The 22,260-nt window shown below is 35.4% G+C and overlaps 2 protein-coding genes across 2 annotated transcripts; one reads left to right on the forward strand and one right to left on the reverse strand.

Moving 5' to 3' along the window:
• The first annotated feature begins 710 nt into the window (after positions 1 to 710).
• Positions 711 to 7,859, forward strand: LOC121407295 (mediator of RNA polymerase II transcription subunit 10-like). The gene is made up of 5 exons (XM_041598282.1): positions 711 to 813; positions 2,213 to 2,388; positions 3,276 to 3,362; positions 5,732 to 5,834; positions 6,563 to 7,859. Exons 2-5 carry the CDS (start codon positions 2,255 to 2,257, stop codon positions 6,650 to 6,652), a joined length of 414 nt encoding a protein of 137 aa, XP_041454216.1. The 5' UTR covers positions 711 to 813; positions 2,213 to 2,254; the 3' UTR covers positions 6,653 to 7,859.
• A 541-nt stretch (positions 7,860 to 8,400) lies between these two features.
• On the reverse strand, positions 8,401 to 18,448 carry LOC121407294 (exosome complex exonuclease RRP42-like). The gene is made up of 7 exons (XM_041598281.1): positions 18,311 to 18,448; positions 14,329 to 14,442; positions 13,313 to 13,492; positions 12,238 to 12,377; positions 10,571 to 10,694; positions 9,805 to 9,960; positions 8,401 to 9,272 (listed from the first exon to the last, which is right to left on the reverse strand). The coding sequence occupies exons 1-7, from the start codon at positions 18,365 to 18,367 to the stop codon at positions 9,177 to 9,179; spliced, it is 867 nt and encodes a 288-aa protein (XP_041454215.1). The 5' UTR covers positions 18,368 to 18,448; the 3' UTR covers positions 8,401 to 9,176.
• Positions 18,449 to 22,260: the final 3,812 nt, after the last annotated feature.

A 22,260-nucleotide genomic window follows, 5' to 3' on the forward strand; every position in this document is an offset into this window, starting at 1 on the left:
CGACTGTCTCATTTGCATGTCACTGAGATGTGCATATATAGGGCCTAACTGTTTTTGTGAAAAATAAGCGAAACTTTAAAATGTCATCTATAACTTTCTTATTTTACATCCGATTTTGATGATTTTTTTAGCGTTTTGCTCGTTGGATTTTTCTCTATTTATTCAAATCATCATTTTTCTGGGGAGGACTTGACCTTTAACACACATCAGCCACTAACAGAGTCCCTTTTACATGAGGCAGAACAGTTGTCCGCCTCCCGGCGCAAAAAAAAGAATTAAGTACGGAGAACGGAAAAAGAGGAAAATTAGGAGAGAAGAAAAGAAGAGTAAAAACAATAGGAGGAAGACGTGTGTATCAAATACGCGGGCGAGGGGAAGACTTGAAAAAAATCTTTCATGTCACTTAAAAAATCATTTTTCGCGCTCGCATTGTACACTAATATTTTTTTATGTGCTATAGTAGAACATTTGCCCCGATCTTGCTCAATATGGGCTCAATTTTTGAAGTCAATATAAAAAACACATTTCACTATTTTTGTTTGATTTGTTTGCAAATTTATTCATAAAAAGGTGCTCTGTAAAATATCTCGTTTTATAGTCTGAATAGGCCCACAGTATGCAGTGGGCCTATCTAGTCTCATATACTTCAGACTCTGCGGCGAATTGCGAAAACCAACAAACTAGCTATCTCTGGAGACAAGACTAGACATAGGCCCTTTTCTGTTGCCGAAACCAACTGCGAAATTGGAGGGACTTTGCCTTTGGCTTTGGTAATCTTTTGCTATATGAAATTTGACGAATATTATAATTAAGGTAAGTAATTGTTGACTTAAGTAAATTTGCTAACATAATTTTATTTGTAAAAATGATATTATACTTATTTAAAACGGGGCGTGATTAACAATTTATTGTGATTCGATTGCGGATTGGGAATTACTTAGGAGGCCGGTACGGTACCGGTAAACGTACCCGGTATGAGATTTATATGCACACACATCCAATAGTGTAATCGCACGATTCTGTGATACATTCATTGGAATTGAATAGGAGGCTTTCGGAGCTAACCTCGCACTAGCGTGTGTGGTAAATGATTATGGTACTGGTATGGTAGTTTTGTGTGGATTCTACTGTGTGGTGGTGTGAGTGAGCCAGCCCCACCCCTTATAATTTATTTTCCCTTTGACTTTGTCTTTTTTGGGGATAATCTAAGACTAAGTTTGAAATTAATTTAGAAAAAAAAGTTTACACAATCATTATTGGCTCAATGGTTCAGTGTGACTGACATGAATTAATCATATAGGCTATAGTCTGCTAGTGACCAAAATAATCCAATTTCTGTACAGTATAGAGTCAGAACTTTTTAACAATGTATAATTTTATTGGGTTTATTTATGGTCAAGAAATTACTTTAAAATCAACCAGAACTTTTGCATTTTTTTTCAAAAAACAAACAAAGAATTGTAGGTATTTTGTGTGTTATTTTTGCCTGCATTACCACTTCATGGTAGATGTGTCTGCTGTGTTCATCTGATTTGAAAAAAAGAAAATTAAAAGAATTTAAGGTATATAAAACAATTTAAAAGAAATTATGATAATATAAGACCAAATAATACTTTTAAGATTCTTCACATATTTGTGAAGGTTATATCATAACCTTGTTCATTGAATGAGTGCATGTTTGTCTGAATGTCTCTGACCTGTCATTCGACCTCTACGTTCTGTAACAAAAGGAAGTATCACAGTTTCCTAAAGAATAGTAGAAATCACATTTTCTGGAGTTTTTTTTACACAAATTAAGAATAACTGAAGAAAATACATGCACGTGTAAATTTGAAAAATAGTTGCAAAAAAGTGAAAAATTTAGACAATTTACCTCTATCTTTTTCCAATGTTTTTGACCTTGCTGATATGCTATTTCTGTTTTTCATGGAAAAAGATCTTGGAATCCCAATTTTATGGGTCACATTTTCAAGATCATGGAGTGAAAACCACAATTGATGTACTGTAAGTCAAATGTAAATGCAAACTTTAAGAAATAGGGACCGTTCCCCCTTGCGATGCGAGTCTTCACCATATTCACGGGGTCCAATATCTCAAACTCTGCCTCGTTTGGCAGCAGAGCTCTTTGAGCTACAGTAGGTTGAAGTATTTAGAAATTACTTAAAAATCCAGGTGTAACTGCATCAAAATCTATCTTTGTGTGTAATTTTAGAAGTGGAAATCCTGAAGTGAAGACTTCCATCCACCAAGAAGCATGTCATCATCTCAGCCAGACAAGTTTGAACCTTTGGTAGAGAATCTTGAGAGGTTTATTGAAATCACCAGGCAGTTGGGACTGGTTGTCAGTGATTTCCAACCACAAGGACAAGCTCCTCTTAACCAAAAGCTGTAAGATCTCCTAAAATTCAATTGAATTTCAAGGTTTTGTTCTCCAATTGAGTTAAAATATAAGGGTCAATCCACAGTTAGGGGCGACATCACTTTGTTGTTTGTTATTAATGTATGTTAGGTTGTATGTTTTATTACGTAAAAGGTTAAGCTCCTTATAAAAAAGCTGTAAGGTTCTCCAAAATTCAATTTAATTGTCAGGTTGTAGTTTTTTTATTTCAATATAAAGTTTATTAGAAACTAAATTTCCAGGTTATATGAAATTTTAATCCTTATTTATTTTGTCATATTGTAATATGTACATGTCAGATGATGTCACCCAAATGATAAGGGAAAGTAAAGTGTGCAAGTGGTTGAAATGAGACATACATAAATCATTTTCTTGTTATTTATTTATGATGGCTGTATTATGTAAAACTTAATTCATCTCTCATAAAAATTGTGTAGCACTGCTAAACCAAGAATATCCCATGACAGACAAATATATAAGAATCCATCATTATTGTTATTCAATGTTTTGACTGCAAAATGTTTAATATTTTTATTGTGAGACATAACATAATCACAAATTGCAAAACCAAGCTCTTTCTGTATCTATCTGGTAGCTCAGAATTTTGAAATATTTCAGTTGTGTGTAAAATATGATGCATGTAGAAGTTAATTGTTCAAGATTAAGGAATGATTAGACAAGACGTGATAAGGGCATTCTGATTCTACATTCATAGGGAAAGACTGTCTCTTGCACATTTCAAGGCAGAGCCTGAAAATTGGTAAAATGTTTGTGAAGAATTTACAATGAACTACATATTAGCATGGCAAGTGAAAGTATTTATCCCACACTTACCAATATTCATTCATTGTTTTTCATGTATTCATTTGATGTTCAGACACATGTTGGTGAGCAGCCTTCAAGAACTAGATAAAAACAAAGAACAAGTCCAAGATGTGCAAGTACCTCTTGAGCTCATTTATGAGTAAGTAGCTACCACAAATTATACTCTGTTAACCCTGAATTGACCCTTTGAACCTGAAAAGCTGGAAAACCGGTTTCACCATGAATGCACACATACCCTAAGCCGGAATACCGGCTTTAAGTAATGTGATTCGAAAAGGAAGGGTTTCAGATGTAAGGTGACCCTTTAAACATGTCATTTTAGAGATATTCAGTCGATAATTGCAGTTTTTAATTTTATTGACAAATGGCTTTCATTTAAAATATACCACCCTTCCAAGGAGGCTCGTGCGATAATACACTATGAGTCTTATACGGACTGTGCGTAAGCTGTTGATGAATTTTTACTTCCTTTAAGCAGTGATTATGCAAGGCTCGACATTAGCGGTGGCCCGGTGGCCCGGGGCCACCAAAAATTCATCTCGGGCAACCATTATTGAAAAAATGTTAAGTTTTGGTGGCCCGAATCGGGCAACCAATAATTTTCAAAGTAGCGCAATTTTTCTCCCGATTTTGCATGCATTTATCAACCTTCTACAGTTAAAATTGCAAGCCAATTCGTCATGCGCCTTTTTTGTTAATCTACACACAAATACACACACACACAAAGAGTGCATAGTCATGACAGTATGTAGGCCTACCGCTAGCATACAGTAACTATTATTCAGCCGGCCGCGCCGGCTGTCTGGCTGAGCTTTGCATGCATGAAACCAATGCAGCTAGCTGTGCACGAGCAGACTATTCAGACCCAGGGAGCTGCGATACGAAATGTTACTGCTAAGAAATCTTCCCCAGAACTTTGGAAATCTACGTCAAAGTCACATTTTACACCAATGAAATGCCCTTCTACAGTCCATATTACTGAAACCTGATTAATTGCAAGCATTAAAAGGAGGAATTATGACCTCTCTTTTGACTCAAAAAGACCGATTTCCAAATGCATTAATACACATAGGTGAGTACATCACAGTCCCATATGTGCATTTGTAATTTTGTATGTATGTTGATATTTGGTTTATTTCGAAGCTGTGTCTCTTTGAGCCAAAAATAAATAGGCCGCTCTTTCTTTCTTGTTTACAAATGACTTCTTAAACCACTCTTAAGGAAGTAAATACTTTGGGAAGGCATTTCATTGATATGACATGTGATTTTTTTTCCATCATTTTGTCAAATATAGGGAAGGAATTGTCTCACTGTTTTTTCCAGATAACTTTTGCCATTTTATTTTTTCTTTCATTTTTTTTTCAGTGATTAAACCATTTATACCCCTTCCCATTGAAAATACCTGATTAAAGAACATGTTTCTACTGAATAATGATAATATTCCCCATTTTTTAATAATTTTGTTTTATTTCTTTTTTTTAAATTTTCTTTTGTTTTTCTCAAATTTTTTTTTATGACCTGTTCTTTGTTTTTTTCTTCATTTTTTCTTTTGTTTTATGCAAAGTAAAATAACAGCAAGCACGATTTATATACAAGATGTACAAAGAATAGTGGTACGTGTTAGTGATTGCAGAATATTTCAGTTTGTTTTATTCATTTTTAATTAATGTTTTTCTTTATATTTTTCGGGCCACCAAACTTTATTAGTGGGCCACCAAAAAAAATTATTTGAAGGTTTTGGTGGCCCGAATGGGCCACCACCAAAAAAAGTTAATGTGGAGCCTTGTATAATGAGACAAAATTTGATATTATAGTTAGTACAGGAAGCTACCCAATATCAGTCAGGCCAGGCCGGGTACCAGCGGAGTAAGATGCCGCTGGCATGGAAGGCTCAAATCATTAGAATAGTCTATAGAAGATCATTTATTTCAAATGTCATTTATTATTCATTAATTTTGCCAATGGCAATAAGCTTGATATCTGCAAATAATTTAGGGTGAGGGTCACGACTGTCCACAATAATTCACGGTTCAAAGGGTTAACATACTTTCTATTATGAAGCTGACTGAAGTGAACAAGGATTTATATTCGCTTGGTCTACAAAAATTTGGTCTACTTCTTAGATGATCTTATATCACATGAGCTAATCCCATTTGGTCTACTATTGATATAATTGCTGTTTGCTCTATTCTACACTTAGTCTAATTCCTACTTATACCAACTAATTCTCATTTAGTCTAATGTCCAGCTGATCTAACTCACAATTTGTTTTCTTCTTCAAATTAAAATTTGGTTCCAAAACAGTTCATGGAATAAGAAGTGGACTTAGACCAAGTGTGATTTGGACAAGATATATAGGGTATATCCTAACAGGCAATTAGACAAAATCAGTAATGGTCTAAATGGCAATTAGACCAAGTGGTGGGTAGAAAAACTGGTTATAGACAAACTATGATTATTCATTTGTGATACACTGTTCTTTAAATTGTTCGTCATCTTCATTTCCAGATATGTTGACCAAGGCAAGAACCCTCAGCTATACACTAAGGATTGCATGGAGAGAGCTGTAGCTAAGAATGAGCTGGTTAAAGGGAAGATTGAAACATTTAGGGTAAGCATACACAATTTTGCAAAATTCATTTATTTCCAAAGATGCACTGTTGATGAAATACAAGACCCCATTTTTAGTTCTCCAAATTCCATTGATTTAAAAGGTTTGCAGCTAATTAAAAGCTCTAAAATAAAGCAAAATGTACCATGCCGAGTTTGGTAATGGTGTATCGTATGGGGCCAAATTATCTAAATTTGTTTTCATATTCCTTGAAGCCTGTTTATCGTATGGGGCCAAATTATCTAAATTTGTTTTCATATTCCTTGAAGCCTGTTTATCAGGAGTGTCAAGTATCAGCCACTATGTGAGTAAAATTTCAGGTGATTGGATCAAGGACTAGGTTAAAGGTCTTATTAGGCAACATTTTGAATGAAGATTATTATTTTGTTTTAGTTTCTTTAGTATCAGTATATCAGATCTCGACCACCGATCATGCTACTGCTGCAAAAAATTTGTGGGCACATGGAGCCTGATGGGAAAAATTTCAAAAATTGATTAAAAAAATATTTAGAAATTATTTATGCAAATAAGTGTATGAAATTATGTTTTGCCTATAACTATACTCCATTTCTCCTCTAACTCACAATAGCTAGTAGAATGATAATTTTGGTGAAAATACTAATTTCTAACAATTTGACCCCCAGCTAAACAATCGCATATTTTGCCCAAACTATTCACTAGATTTAAAAACCAATCATATTTCCAATGATTTTTTATTCATCCTTCAGAGATTCAAGAAGGCCCTGGTTACAGAACTGGGTAAAATGTTTCCAGAAGAGATTGACCGTTACAAGACTGTGAGAGGTAGTGACACATGATCTCTTTGAGTATCCTATTGACTTGTGAAAGAACAATTGTGCAAACCTTGCCTTCTGAAAAGACAGTGATGGTTTTGACCAGAAATTGGAGAGGATTACTGAAGGAGAAAATTGAAAAGGTAACCCTTGACGGATCAATGCAATATCAAGTCTGCACTTCAGGAAATGGTTGAAGTATAGAGTGAGGCCAGCTAAGTTGAATCTTTTGAGATCAGAGAACTCTAAATTGACCCACGAGAAATTTGAATAAGAAGAGGTGAATACTCCTGCTGTGCACATTCTGGACTGGAAAATTGCTCTGACCGTGAAGACAATAATTCAACTTCGACAAGGTTGACTTTTATGTAGTCTTAATGTATTTGTAAATGGAAGTGTTTTCAGATAATTTACATGAAGATTTCATCAATATGGTTTCTGAACTGTTGAACACACTACACTGCAGGGTAGTCTTTGGATTCACTGATGGAATTGTCTTCAGATATTCAAAAGCAACCAATATTAAGTCTAAAATGTACATGATTTGAGATTGTACAGAGTTTACACTGCAAAAAATTATTTCATTTGCTGATGGAGCTATGTCATTGGATACATGTACAGTTGACTCTGACTACATTGCAAGTAAAATCCTTGGGACCATGAAAATTCTATTTGACTTAGGTGATCATTTTCACTTATGGATGGTAGAATTTACAGTCATCAATATGGTACATGTATTCACATTCACACATTTAATCGCAGAATATGCAGTGCAATTGGGAAGACTAGATGTTTACTGGCTTAGCTTTAACATACAAGATGTTACCAAGGAACTTTTGATGGTGACCTGATTGTAATGCTGAATGGTCATTATTTTGTTTGATAGTTCAAAACTGTAATAGCTGGATTTTAATCTAATGTTCTCAGGCGTCTTAACATTGTAACTGTAAATCCATGATTGTTTTTTAAGTTGTTACCACTCAAAGTTAATTTGCAGCCCTCTCCTCCATCTCTCTCCCTCCCTCACCTTCTACCCCCCTAACTCACCCTTCCCCTCTCTCCATCCCTCTCTCACTCCAATTCTTTCTTCTTTAACACACACTCTCTTTCTCTTCCCAACTCTCTCTTTCAACTGGAAGGGAAAATTAATAAAGACAATGATGTGAACTGAATGCCAATCATGTGTGATATACTAAAAAATTTATAAAGACATTAAAAATTTGTAAAACCATTTATAATGTTTTATGGGTGATAATTATTTAGGGTGCATTCAATCGAACTTCTTAGGACAGAATCACAAATAAAATCGGCAAAATACCGATAGGGGTATTGTACCTTCAACAGCTCCTTTCAGTAATGTGCCAGAACATCAACTTATATAACCTGCAGTGCAATATATCTTTTAACTTTTCCAAGAGGTTTCATTAACATGGAACTTGCTTTACTATGTTACAGAAACGCCTTTTTTGCCATAATATTAATCAAAATCAGGTACACTTCTATTGCCATGCAAATGATCTTGTTTTAGTGCAATATTGAGTAATACATTTTGGAATATTTGCCCTCTATCTCAGCAAATTAAGACATTCATACTGTCATGAAGCCTATCAATATTATTGTTGATATATTCCCTTTCATATTGAATGCTGACATTAATTACATTAAATAATGCTGCATAATACCTTGGTCACATTTGTTCTACGGCGGCCGTACGGCGAGTCGAAACCAGCCGTTTTAACATTTTTTGTACCAGCTACATGTCGGTGTTTATAATAAAAATGAATAAAACGACTGTTTCCGACTCGCCGTACGGCCGCCGTAGAGCAAATGTGACCATGGTATTAATTACTGCTATTCATAATGAAGCAGATAGATAGCAGTGCATGTGCCAAGTTTTACCCAAAACACATAAATTTTGGAAAAAATCTCACTTCTTTCAAAAACTATCACCCAGACTTTCAAAAGAAAAAAAAGTTACAAATTTCTATGAACAAAATCGTAGATAGATACGTATTCATTTTTGTCCATTTTCTGGGTAAAAAATATAAAATATACATTAATACATGTACATTTTAGTCTATGAAAATGCCGTACAAAAAATGTAAAAGGCATAGTCAGGTCCTTCCAATTCTGCTCAGCTAAAATTCAGCATAGGTCCATGAATAAACTGAGTCATAGTTCACTATATGAGTAATCCAATGTTTAGCTCCCTCTCTTTCTCAGGAAATAATTTGAAGCTCGTCTGCTTGGTTTAGAGTTCAGAGTTCAATGGACTCCCTGTCAAAGTTCAAAGGTTGTTATTCTACAAGATAAGTCCTTAGCTGGACATTTATTTTTGTTTCTTACGCAGGATAAGTTTCAAAGCTTGTCCTATCCACTTGGCTTCGGGTCAAAGTTCAAAGGCCAATGTTCCATCATAAGAAGAATCCAATGCTTGGTATTTCTCCTCTTCTTCAACAGGAAAATTTTCCAAACTCGTCCCATCTGCTTGGTCTGGAGTTTAAAAGTTCAATGGACTCCATATCAAAGTTCAAAGGCCATTGTTCCATCATGAGAGGAATCCTTTGCTTGACATCTCTCTTCCTTTCTTTGACAGGAACACATCAAGGCTCATGTTCAGGTCTTTACCAATCTGCTTGGCTGACTGTCAAAGAAATAGTGAAGACAATGAAAGAACATGATTATATTAACATGAAAGAGACACCTGCCAATTTGCGAATTACCAATAGCACATGAATTATTATGTAGTGCTTTTATTTTACTTCCGTCTTTTTTGGTTTACCAAAGGAAATCATTGGTGACACCTTTTAAATCATAAACAACATGAAATTGAGTTTAATCAGTCAGGGTAAAAATACTAATATATTCTGAACCTAGGGCTAAAAACACAATTTGCATTGGAAGTGGAAATAAAATTACATTTTCTCTTTGAGGTCTGACATCCACTTACAAAACACTGTGCAATCTTTTCACGAGGGGTTAGGGGGGCTTTTTTGTTTGAACTTTCCTCTGGGATATGGATTTCATCCTGATGAAATACCGGGATGCCATAACTACAAACATTTTTTTTGTCTACCTATTTAAACAATGGTCTAAAGTAAGACATTCCAAAGTTCAGAAAATGGCTTCAGGTTCAAATCGCTCAAAGGATGATCAAATGAAAGGGAAAAACCTACATCAAGCATCTCATGAATACTGTCTATCGTCAGACTTCCTGATCCCTTCTTCATTATACCATCTATGGCGCCCTCTTTGTTGACAGCTGCAACTATGCAGGCCATGCTGCATGCCTCTTCTTCAAGTGTTGCATCCACGATGTGACCAGAGTCAAACTGTTGATAAAACAGGTAGATCAATGTTGCATGTTTTGTTCAAAACACAGACCAGGGGGCGTTTCATCAATATTTTCGTCCGACAAGTTGTCAGATCTGACAACTTTCCTGAATTCTGATTGGTTGAGAAGCACTGTTACTATAGTAACTGTCAGATAAAACAGGACTTGTCGGATAAAACATCTGACAAGTCCTTTCATGAAACGCTCCCCAGAAACCAGTCCGCAGTGTTCTTTCATATTTGCTATCCATCGCGCAAACCTTTGTATTACAGAGTCTTTTCATTATAAAGCTCTTCATATGTCATGTAAGGCTTTATATGTGACTGGTAAACCTTTCTCAGGTCCTACATCAACACCACTGAATGCAATTTACCATAATAAAGGGTCACCAGTACTGTGTGACATCAGCATTAAGTCATGAGTAGCATTTTATAATATATAACAATTGTAAATTTGTCACTATTGTAACTTCCATGGAATCCTTGATTTTGATTGGCTGCTGAGCCCTGTTACCAAGGTAGTTGCCGGCAACAATGGTTCTATCTCTTAATGAAACAGGATTCCAGCTTTATGAAATGAAACACCTCTGAGGTCAGTCCTTTGTTTACCTTAGTGACTGTGACTAGTACAGGTAGATTCTTGGTATCCAATGTGATGAAATCATGTGGGTTACTAGAAACCTCAATGTCTTCAGTCCCATCCATGTCTTTCTGTACGGTCACCAAAGGTATCCTAACATAAACAGGAAAGAGATTAAAAAGCTAAACTTGAGCATTTGCAGCAAGCAATAATGATTTCATGAGAAAATCTTTGAAAAGAGCCACTGTATGTGATTGCTTTGGGGGGAATAACTGATTGCTCCCCCTCCACTTTGTCTACTTTCCATTTAGTCTCATCACAACTGAAGTAATCCTTGTTCAGGCAATTTTTTTAATTTTTTCTATTTTCGATAGCTACTTTAACAGTCTACTTCTGAAATCTGAAACATTGGATAAAGCTTTTGCATTGCAGTTATTTGGGACTTTCCAAAGGTTTTTTTTCTTATACATTTTCCAGGGCTTTAAATAAACAATTTTATGGGCAAAATTGTCCCAAGTCCCTGTGTAAACTTTCCCCTGTAATGTAAAGGCATGTTAATGGTACAGGTTATATTGGATTATTCATGATTTTATCTTTCACTGTATCACCATTAATTCAAATTCAAAGTGGGGAAAAAAACTATGGTAGGGGAAAGAAAATTTGAATACAATTTTTCAGTAAGCTACATTGCAAGATTTCTTTTCGTGGAAACTACCAAAACTTGTTTGTACTTACATTTGTTTTTTTCTCTGTTTATATTTTCCATTTTTCACATGTATACATGTAATATGCTTTTATCCTCAAGAAAAATCAACAAAGTAGGACAGGGATGACAATCTCCTTTTCAATGCATCCCATTCCTACACTGGCCGTAAAAGAAAAAAATCCCATTCGTCAAAACAGACAACTAGAAGAGAAAATGTCTGCAGTGACCCGACCACCCTAGTCAGCCCACTCAACTTTTATTTTTTTTATTGATATTTGACCCCCAAATCAACAAATCTGTGGACCAACCCGATATTTTCAAGAATTTTTCTACATCTATTTTATTTGCTTGTTTTTTTTTCACAAATAAACTTGTTGAATATCACCATAGAACAATATACAGAAGTTCCAGGACATTTGGTCAGATGACAATTGCTCTGCTCTAAATTCCACACACTAATCGAATGACCAACTTCAACCATGGGTTTAACACTATACACTACCATAAAGCTAAACCTAACATGAAACCCTATAGCAACCCTAACCCCACATCTTAGACAAAATTAAGCCTGGAGCAATGTCTATTGTCAGACTTCCCGATCCTTTCTTCATTATACCATCTATGGCGCCCTCTTTGTTGACAGCTGCAACTATGCAGGCCATGCTGCATGCCTCTTCTTCACAGGAGCAAATTTTGTGTCGCCCTAACAGACGGCAATAAGGCAAGTAATGGCGAGTATATCGACTTACGGACTATCACAGCAAAAACTCCCCATTCAAAAACTGACATTGACAAGTTGTCAAATAAAGAAAACTAGAGAGGGGGAGGGGAGAGACCTTTTTTTTTCTTGTTGCTCTGATTCAGGCACGCATTACACTCCCCTTGAACATAGACATTTTATCCACATTTGTCATCTGACATCAAGCAACTTTCCTTGGTTTTGACTGGCCGAGAGCCGATAACTTTCATGAAACAGTCCCCATTACATACCTTGTATTATAGAGAGCTGCTTTAACTGCAAGAGCAATGGCATCAAAGAGATTTCCTCCACATTCCAGCACAACTATATCAGCATAGAGTGTCCATACACATTGACCAGCTATCACACACAGTGATTTGTAGTCCAACATCTGCCAAAGATATATCAAAGTCGAAAATAAGAACAAAGGGTGCTGCAATCATGTGATGGGGAAATTTTTACAAAATCAAATTGCTGCAAGTAATTGCAAATTTAATGTTGATTGCAATATTACTTACACACAAAACATTGCAGCCAAAATCTGCAGAATATGTTTTTACAAATATCATATTAGAATTAAGCGTGTTGTAAGAAATATGCAATCAACTGCAAGGTATTTTTTACAAAAAATAAATCATAATTCTTTTAATTTATTTCACATTTAATATCGATTGCAGGTGCAACTATAGAATGGTGAATTAGGCATGGATTACAAGTTTCCTGTAGCAATTTCATGAATAATCTTTTATTTTGCATATAATAATATATATAGACACTTAATCTACAAAAAGAGAATAAAACAACTTTTTACGAAATCCAAAATTCTTTTTGTTTAAAAATGCAGATTTTACCTTCAATTTACAGGTATCTTACAATATAAGTGACCCTAAAATTGCTATGGCTGGCCAATTATACAACGGGTTGTAGGTATCTTAAAAAATTAATTCTGGAGTCACATTTTATTTAATCTGTATTCTCATGACCAGGGAATGTGACTCACAAAAATCAATTTTAGAAAGCTATACATCAAATTCATAAAATTGATTTTATTTTAGATTAAATCTGATTTAAGTTGTAAGTGAATCATCTTCAGCTCCATGATAACCTTTAAGAGAACAACCATGCAAACATACTATAGGATACTTGGCTTGCCATAGTTCATTAAACTTTCCTTTCCTTGTTGATTTGTAAATAGTATAATAATCAGAAACCTGATCTAGACAAGCACAAATATCTCCTACGTATGTTATTAAACCTTTTAACAACCTCCATTACACAAAATCTGATTGCTTATAATGAAATTAACTTTTGAAGCTGTTGTCCCACCTTTTCATTTTTGTAGACAAGCCCAAGCATGTTGGATATCTCTCCTGCCAGCTCATCTCCACCCCGCCCGGCAAATTTGGGTGATGCGTTGGCTGAGAAGTCTACAAAGAATTCTATTGTGCCGCGGGAAGGATTTAATTGATTAGGTGGTCCCATTTCAGCTTTAACACCAACTAAAACCTTTTCAATTAAAAAACACCAGGAGAAAAAACGACAAATTTAACAAAAAGTGTTCAAAAAAAAAAAAGATAGGAACACATATATAATGCCAAAGATAAAGGATCTAGATGGATTTTTGAACATATCATATATTTCATTATTATACTTTCTAGTCAAATATTTACTGATATGTTTGATAGAAATTCTACTTAAAACATTTAACAGACAAGTGTTTATCAAGTACAGCTGAATCTTTGAGCCTTATGATTTTAGTAAATTCTCCGAGCACAAAGATTACATTTCCTTCCATTTAATTTCATTCATTTCATTATTCAATTGAACATAACACCACGATAGCTGTGTGTATCTCACACAGCCAAACAGATACTTCCCATGTTCACATTACCCCCCCCCCCCTTACTGGAATGGCCTTCGAGGATCTCTGTGTAGCTATTTTATTGTTCAAGTCATTTAAAATTTTGATGTAAACTTCCTGTACCTTCTTTGTGATTAAGCCAATCACTAACACATGCCCACGAAGAAATGTGTAGTAAGCTGGGAAGTTTTTTGAATTCCAGCTCATTTTCATTTATCTTTCTTTTGTCATTTTGTGACTTTGGGTTCAATTTATGTGAGGGGCTATAGCCTCTCTGTGATTGAGCAAATCTCTAAATTATTGCCATGTGCTTCGTAAAGATTATTGAAAGTAGCCTATGTAAAAATATTGTTCATTTTGACCGAGTGGAATCTGTGCAGTGCCTTTGTAAAGTTTGACCAGTTTCTTTTGGAACATAGTTTAGGATGAAAGTAGACCAAGCAGGAATAGCCCATTTTGGCAATTTACCAGTTAAACATACCTGTGTGTTTGAAAGCTTCAATCTTGCAGATCCACTTGTGTTGGACACTACTCCACATTCCAATTCAAAGTTTCGATAAGATAGGCATGTTCTCCCATCTGACCGCAGGTCATCCTAAAGGTAAAAGAGGTTTAAAATAAATCCTAAAATTAACTTTGCTGATATCAAAGTGAAATGAATATTTAGCATTGGTCATCCAAGAGGGTTAGAGATCCTAAAATTTCTAAATTCATATATGTGGCTGAAAAATATGCCGGAATATAGCGAATTTCGATGACAAAATGATCAGGATCGGGTTCTTCGACAGCTCGATCGCCGTCAGCACAGCTACAGCTGAGTGTATGAATGTGCCAGCCAATCCGTTCCCTCAGCTGTAGCAGACGGCGACCGAAGAAGAACCTGGATGATCCCGATCTGTTTGTCATCAAATTTCGCTATTTTTCAGTTTATTATTCAAAAAGGTGGTAGGCTGATTACATTTGATATAAATTTATCTTTATGATTTCTATTTTTCCCCCCATCAAAAAGCAAAATTTAGGAGTAATTGAGGGAGTGCAAAAGTGCTCCCTTTCTCCATAGACATAGTCCCTGTAACGTTAGCAACACCAACAGTCATATTTGCGGTAATTTGCTCCAGAGTCCAGGCAAGCCGTCATCCATCTGTGTAGGAGGAAAAAAATCAGAAAATGTTGAAAAACTCCCCCGAAACAGGCGATTTATCAGTCTACTACAGACTCAGGCTGTGTTTAAGCAACCTCAAGACAGAATCATGATTTGAATCAAAATTTGAATGATTCAAAACACGAACATGAATCACACAGAATCAGCGTTTAGACTTCCTTCCAATGCCGTTTCTCCTCAGATTCGGGCCAATCTTTTGTGCGCATCACTAATGCGCAGTGTGATAGAGGAAGTTTTTCGCACGTGTTTCGGCTCTCGAACAATCTTTTACTTCCAGATTCAGTCTATTATACCCCATTTTGTCTACTTCTATCATAGGGTCCATGCTTCTATTCATCTTCTTGGTTCATCGAAAATAGTGTTCGGTAGTGAATTTCAGCGTAGATCCAAACTGTTAAACTCAGCAACTGAGATCATTGTTCAGTTAATTCATTTACTAGAACTTGAAGTTGAAGACATGACCAAAAAATGAAAAGTAGTGGAAGATGTGATGACTAACAAAGAAATTGAACATGCTCCAAGAAACGCATGCATAGCACATAATTGTACATACACTGAGCATAGAGCACCTATTGAGCTTTACAAGAGTCACACCGAAAATAGCCCGACACAGTGAATCATGATTTAAATCACAATTGCATTTATACGACCTTGTCCGTTCGTGAGTCTACAGAAACGTCTTTCCAAAAGCCCCTTTTTCCACTCATTCAATGAACAAGGTTATAATATAACCTTGTTCTCAGTTATATCTCCATGTGTGACAAAATAAAGGTGGCAATGTTTGGCTTATTTTCTCTTTTTCTTTGGGGCAAATGCTTGATTTTTTTATACTGACAGTTTCCATTAGACCTGTTAATTCATACCACTCGGCTCTTATTTAAATTTGATTCTTTATATCATTTTTTCTTAATTAAAAATAGAGATCAAAAAATGAAAATTTTCTTGCCATATTACTTTCCACCAATAGAGGGCGTACATAAAAATATGCCCAAAATTCAAGTTTTTGAGCGCTCTGGTGAATACAAAAATTATTCCCACATTACTAATGATAAATAAATTAAAACTATATTGAAATTAGTAATTTTGGTCACAAAAGTGATATTTTAATGATTTTTTAAAGTGGGTGCTCTATACAGCATTGGCATACCATAGTCCTACCTGTAGATTCTCCACAGGCCAGATGGTAGCAGTGAACAAGTGCCTTTTTCCGTGTTTCATGTTTGTGATTTGAAACTGAAAGACGTTTATTTTCACTTTTGACTAAATGCAATCAAGATTCTGTAGGATCATGATTTGTATCATGATTCAATAAAAAAAAAGTGGCGCATAAATGCAACCTCATTCCTGTCACCACAGCACTCATTCAATGAACAAGGTTATGATATAACCTAGACCAAAAGCTTCGGTCTGTGTTATGTTGGTTGTTCAGCTGAACTTCGTTGGCTTCACTCACCAAATACATAGACCGAAGTTTAACCGTCGTCTGTACGGGGATCAATGGCAACGGCTAATTTCTCGTTTTTCTCCTCAATACCGTGATATTTTACACAAACAGTGCATTCATATGCACCTTTAGGTGATAATGTTTAAAGGTAAATGCTAGTTTTGGTAACGATATCAAAATGAGTTCGTACAGAATCCAATGAAATGACCACCAAAGTGTCTGTTTGTATAAATAAAACGCATGTGCCAAAGAATTCTGGAAGAAATTGTGTAATTGCTGAGAAATCAGCAAATAAGCACAGGAATCGGGTAGGGCGTCGGGCCGACGCCCTAAGCAATAATTATACATTGTCCCACGTGCGCTTATCTGTGTTGGGGATCTTCGGCGTGAACATTTTTCAGCGTAGATTTCAAGATTTCACAAAGTTCAGTTAATGTAACAGTACCAGATCTAGATCCTCGATGATATACTGACAATTAAGCCTTGTTTTACAGACTTTCTCATGAAATCAGTGTTTACTGCAACTACTGGAATTTCTCTTTAAGTAACGACAGTTTCTTACCCTAAATTCCCGCTTTGAAACTGGCATTCAGAGGATTGTCTCTAAAAGTTGACACTTGCGACTCGAGTGGGCAGCCATCTTGGTAATGAATTATTCATGAAAAAGTGGCCGACGAAAGTTAGACTCCGCCCCATGACCTTTACGTCACACATATAGCTTGGCGAGCGCGAGCGCGAGGAAACGTTGAAAAAGGAAAAGAATATTAATATTCATAAGCCGTATGACGTAAAAGAGATGATCTGATTGGCCAACGGTTTCGATAAGCAGTTGACCCGGAAGTTCATCCCACCTCATATGTTTGTGTACAATATCGACTTCGGAGGAACGAGTGAATTGGGAGCTACACGACAGCCAAGGAAAGTCACTGTTTTTGTTCCTTTCGAATTGATGTTTTACCACTTTAATGCCAATTAATGCCAAGAGGAATTAACAAGCTGCATTTTGGTAAGTTTCTTTTTATATATCGTTGTGAAATAAATAATTCGATGAGCCCCGCCGGGGGGATTTTGCGTTGTACCTCCCCTAATGGCGGGGACACGCTAGCGAGCCGTCTGTGGACGAGGAGAAATTAAAAAATAAAAAAATGTTAAAAAACTCCTCGAAACAGACGGCTGCCAGCTGTCTAGATATAACCTTGTTCTCACTTGTATCTCCATGTGTGGCAAAATAAGGGTGGCAATGTTTGGCTTATTTTCTCTTTTTCTTTGGGGAAAATGCTTGATTTTTTTACACTGACAGTTTTCATTACACCTATTATTCATACAACTTGACTCTTATTTAAATTTGATTCTTTAAATTATTTTTTTCTTAATTAAGAATAGAGATCAAAAAATGAAAATTTTCTTGCCATATTACTTTCCACCACTAGAGGGCGTACAAAAAATATGCCCAAAATTCAAGTTTTTGAGCGCTCTTGTGAATACAAAAATTATTCCCAAGTTACTAATTAAAAATAAATTGAAACAGTATGGAAATTAGTAATTTTGGTCACAAAAGTGATATTTTAATGATTTTTAAAGTGTGTGCTCTGTACAACATTGGCATACCATAGTCCTACCTGTAGATTCCCCACAGGCAGGGTGGTAGCAGTGAACAAGTGCACCACAGTTCAAACAAGGTGATTGAATTGCAGACTGTGCAGCTGTGCCAGAGTGCATGGAGTGTGAGCTAGAGAAAATTACAAACAGAAAAATCAGCGTATGGGACTGAACTAGTCATATATCAAGACAAAATAGACAAAACTTGAAATGAAATAACAGTAACACGGAATATTGGACAGTATTAATACCACTAACCTTAATTCCATGTATTATAAATGTCTTTTCGCCTTCACCCAGTTGAACTGAAGCCATCTTCGCTCAAAAATCTAAAGAAGCTACAAGAAGGGTCTCGAACTTAGTCTTTATTTCGGTCTCGGCACGAACAGTGCACGCGCACGTGCAAAATAAGTTGCGTAATCGATACGTGTCGTGAGTGCAGGGGGCCCGGCCGGCCGGGGGGGGGGGGGGGGGGGGCACGGAAATAAAAGGATTCTGTCAATCCGTGGGGGAGGTGTACTCCTGCCAGATACATCTCCCTATAAAGGTCAACGTATCAATGGAACCCAAACATTTTAATTTTCTTCATTTATCATGGTGAACATATTGTGACATATCCTGCGGGACAGCTGGGATACTTCACCCACTCATTCCCACCCATTCCCACCATGATCCTTTTACTATTTTCTCTTATTTTGCTCTTGATTTTTCCTTTTATATCTTTCCCCCTTTTTTTCTATTTTGCATACCTATCTCTTTATTATATTATTAAGTTTTGTTCCACTCTCTTTCTCACTCTTCTTTCTTCCATGTTTTTCTTTTTTTTCCTGCATCATCAATTGCAGATATGCTCTTTCCACTCACACACACCCTCACCCACTCATATGTCTATCATTTAATTGTGCTTTATTTCTATTTTTATTGGTGTTTATCTCTTTTTATTTGTGCTCTTGTTTCAACCTCAACCATATATTCAATACAGTGAATCCGATTTTCTTCAATTTTTTTTTTTTACACATTACGTCAAACTTCCCTTTGAAACAATACCGCAGTTTGGATTGCGAAATGCTGTGTTGTACCCCATTTTCCATTTGGATCGCCTAAAACCCATTTCCAAGCCCTTATCAACCGCGCTTGGCCAAGTAATCCAGGGGTAATCCCCGCTGTCTCAATTTCACCCCCACAGGCCAGCATATGAGCTTTGAGCAAACTTAGGACGAAAAGATAAACAACAGCTGCGCTATTACATAAGACTTCTCTGCCTGTAGTAGGACCTTCGGAATGATATTATTGTATTCCATATTTAATCACGTTTTCAAAGGCATATTGTATTCAGTAACCCAATGTTAGTCCATTTTCAATTTCGAACGAAGAAAATCGACCTCAGAATAAGGAAAGTTAGGAATAAAAATGACGGCATGCTTACAGGGACCGCACTCAGCGCTGCGCATGCATCCAATCGTGTGTGGCCCCCTGCTGTGACTGTATATGCCGGGCTGTTGTTTTATCTTCGGACCAACTTCAAGAAACAGGTGTTTTGATACTTAAATTGCTTGCTTGAGGCAGTTACGGCTGGAGAAGAGAATTGATGAGAAGGGGAACTGGGGTATATAGTGTTCTCAAATGGAAGTTTTTCGTCATGCAGACCATTCTCCTTTTCTGAAAAGTGAGTGTATGTACTTTTTACTGCACATTTGCACAATGTAATTTACTGAAAAAAAAATGATTTAATCAATTTACATATTTTGCTAAATGTCTGAGTGAGCACTCTGAAGAAAAATAAAATCTGGTGGGCATAGTTTGCTCTGTTTACACAGGTTCAGGATAAAATGATCACAATGACATTAGAATAATACAAACAAATGAAGACAAAATACATGACAGCAGAAACATCAAATTCATTCATGTTTGTATTCATTTCTCTTCAGAAAATATGACATAACATATGACTTTTAAATTTTAATTGTCAATGTAGATTATAAATTAGATACTGCCCACCTATTTCCCATCATAAAATAAATGAAAGAGAGCAATATATCTGCCAGAATGAAAGTAACCAACATATGGTATTTGATGTTCTAATTTGATTTTTAATTCTCATTTTTTACACTGATCACTAAAGAAATAAACAACAAAATATCTTCTTCCAAAATATGAAGGTCCAATTAGTGAAAAAGGAATGCAACCAACTAAGATTTCAACATGATAAAACATATGAGTCTCATTAGTTTCCAGTTTTACCCAACGGAGTATATCAAGAAAAAAATTCACATTACAATATTGTTCTTTCAATAGTAATGTTCATTCTAAAAGTAAATTGACTGGAATATCATTACTACATTTGAAATAATTGATCTTTTAGAAAAACATCCGTAATTGAGTTTTTCACAATGAATGAAATATGCATATCTTTCACAGACAAGAAGTCTATGAATGTCTATTGGTATACTTATAAAATGACTCAAAACATATGATACCCAGAAAGTATATCTATAAATCCATTCAAAGAAATCTGAATATATTAATTCTATTTACAAGATAAGATTTCTTTGAACAGCAATTAATCTCAATAAATAAGAGCATATACTGTATACATGTCCCAGAATAAACATACTCCCTTTGTGCTTGCATTAAAGATACATTGAATTTACTGAAATATTGAAAAACATAAAAGAGAAAAGCCAACAAAGTTAATACAATACTAATTGACTAGTTACATCAAAGCATACCAAAAATAAAACAGCTTGACTTCTCACAGCACATTACAGTATTCCTGGGAATTAGAATGTAGAATTATTCTTTGAAGCAATTTGACAACAATTAATTCACCGAGAATAAAATGGCAACCAGAACTCTCTGCATTATTTTTTATCACTCAGGAAAAAACATATTGAATACTAAATATCACCCATAAAGGCTTTACTGCATGTGTTTATACTGAACTTGTAATATATTACATTACTATATGCATTTAATTATGAAAATAAGTGAATTGAAAAACATTTATTGAACGAGTGACCACAATTACTTGTATTTTTTAAAGAAATAAATCAAGGATAAAAATGTGAAGTAAGAATATCTATTTGAAACTATTTATGTCACACAAGTATTTAATCATATAATAGTGTTGCAGTCAAACACAATGTACAAGGCACTACAGCTACATATTCAAATTGCAAGACATAAAAATGCTAACAGCTCCAGCCTAGTTAACATAGAATCAATCATTTCTTCTCTGACACAAAAATATCAATTAGACCAAATTGATAGTAGACCAGGGGCCTGTAACACAAAGCTTAATGATCGTGGAACAATTTTTCTACGTTTGATTCCATTGACTACAATGTAAAATTCATCCTGAAAATAAAGCATATGATTACCTGCTAACCTTTGTGTTACGGGAACCACATGGCACTAGCGTACCTAAGGGGGAGGGGGGAATATTGCCCCCCCTGACAAGTCACAACTCATGCAGAGGACGTATCCCTGCCCCCCCCCCCCCCCCCCCCGATGAGTCACAACTGATCCTGACAAGCCACAACTGGCCCCTTGTTTTGAACTTAAAGACCTTTTTTTTTGCTTGTCGATTTGTTTTCTGGTACGAAATCCTTTATTTGTGGTTGAGGCACGCCACTGCCAGACGGATTCAGAAATAGAGATGACATCTTTTCAATCCACATAAGTTGTATAGTGAAAGATTGTATTACCAAACGTGTGCATTAATTTACACATAAGAAAATAGTTTCAATACGCTTAAAACTTGGCAACATCCTTGCAAATGAAATTTAAATAGAAATATGATGAAAAGGCGCCAAATTTATTTTCAAAGTCCTTTTATCTCAAATTAAAAAATATATGACTAAAATAATTGATCAGTGATTTTGTGAATTATCCAAAATTTCCCACAGAAAACACACCCCCACACATTTGGTAAGATATTATCATTTTCAAGGGAACAAAATATTTCACATGCCAAGAGGGTGCGATCTGAAGCTCATATATAAAAAGAAAACTAATCTCGACAAAAATTTTACAACTTTATTTTTTGTAGGTATTTATCAATGGTGGAAGTATGATAAATTACAAGAAAATATTGTTTTTTATATGATCAAGTTTATGAAAAAAAGTTTGGTAATATGATCCAAAGATATAATCACTATAATACTTATAGGTCATGTAATCAAGTCTTCAGCAAAAAATTAGATTTT

The sequence above is a fragment of the Lytechinus variegatus genome, chromosome 2 (assembly GCF_018143015.1).
Source record: "Lytechinus variegatus isolate NC3 chromosome 2, Lvar_3.0, whole genome shotgun sequence".
In the NCBI taxonomy this organism is placed as follows: Eukaryota; Metazoa; Echinodermata; class Echinoidea; order Temnopleuroida; family Toxopneustidae; genus Lytechinus; species Lytechinus variegatus.

Coding starts and splice junctions, on each gene's coding strand:
- LOC121407294 (XM_041598281.1), bottom strand. CDS start 18,367: ATGGCTTCAGTTCAACTGGGTGAAGGCGAAAAGACATTTATAATACAT. Junction 9,961..10,570: donor TACTAGTCACAGTCACTAAG/GTAAACAAAGGA, acceptor TTTTATCAACAG/TTTGACTCTGGTCACATCGT. Junction 9,273..9,804: donor GTATTCATGAGATGCTTGAT/GTAGGTTTTTCC, acceptor TTTCTTTGACAG/TCAGCCAAGCAGATTGGTAA.
- LOC121407295 (XM_041598282.1), top strand. CDS start 2,255: ATGTCATCATCTCAGCCAGACAAGTTTGAACCTTTGGTAGAGAATCTT. Junction 2,389..3,275: donor GCTCCTCTTAACCAAAAGCT/GTAAGATCTCCT, acceptor TTTGATGTTCAG/ACACATGTTGGTGAGCAGCC. Junction 3,363..5,731: donor CCTCTTGAGCTCATTTATGA/GTAAGTAGCTAC, acceptor CTTCATTTCCAG/ATATGTTGACCAAGGCAAGA.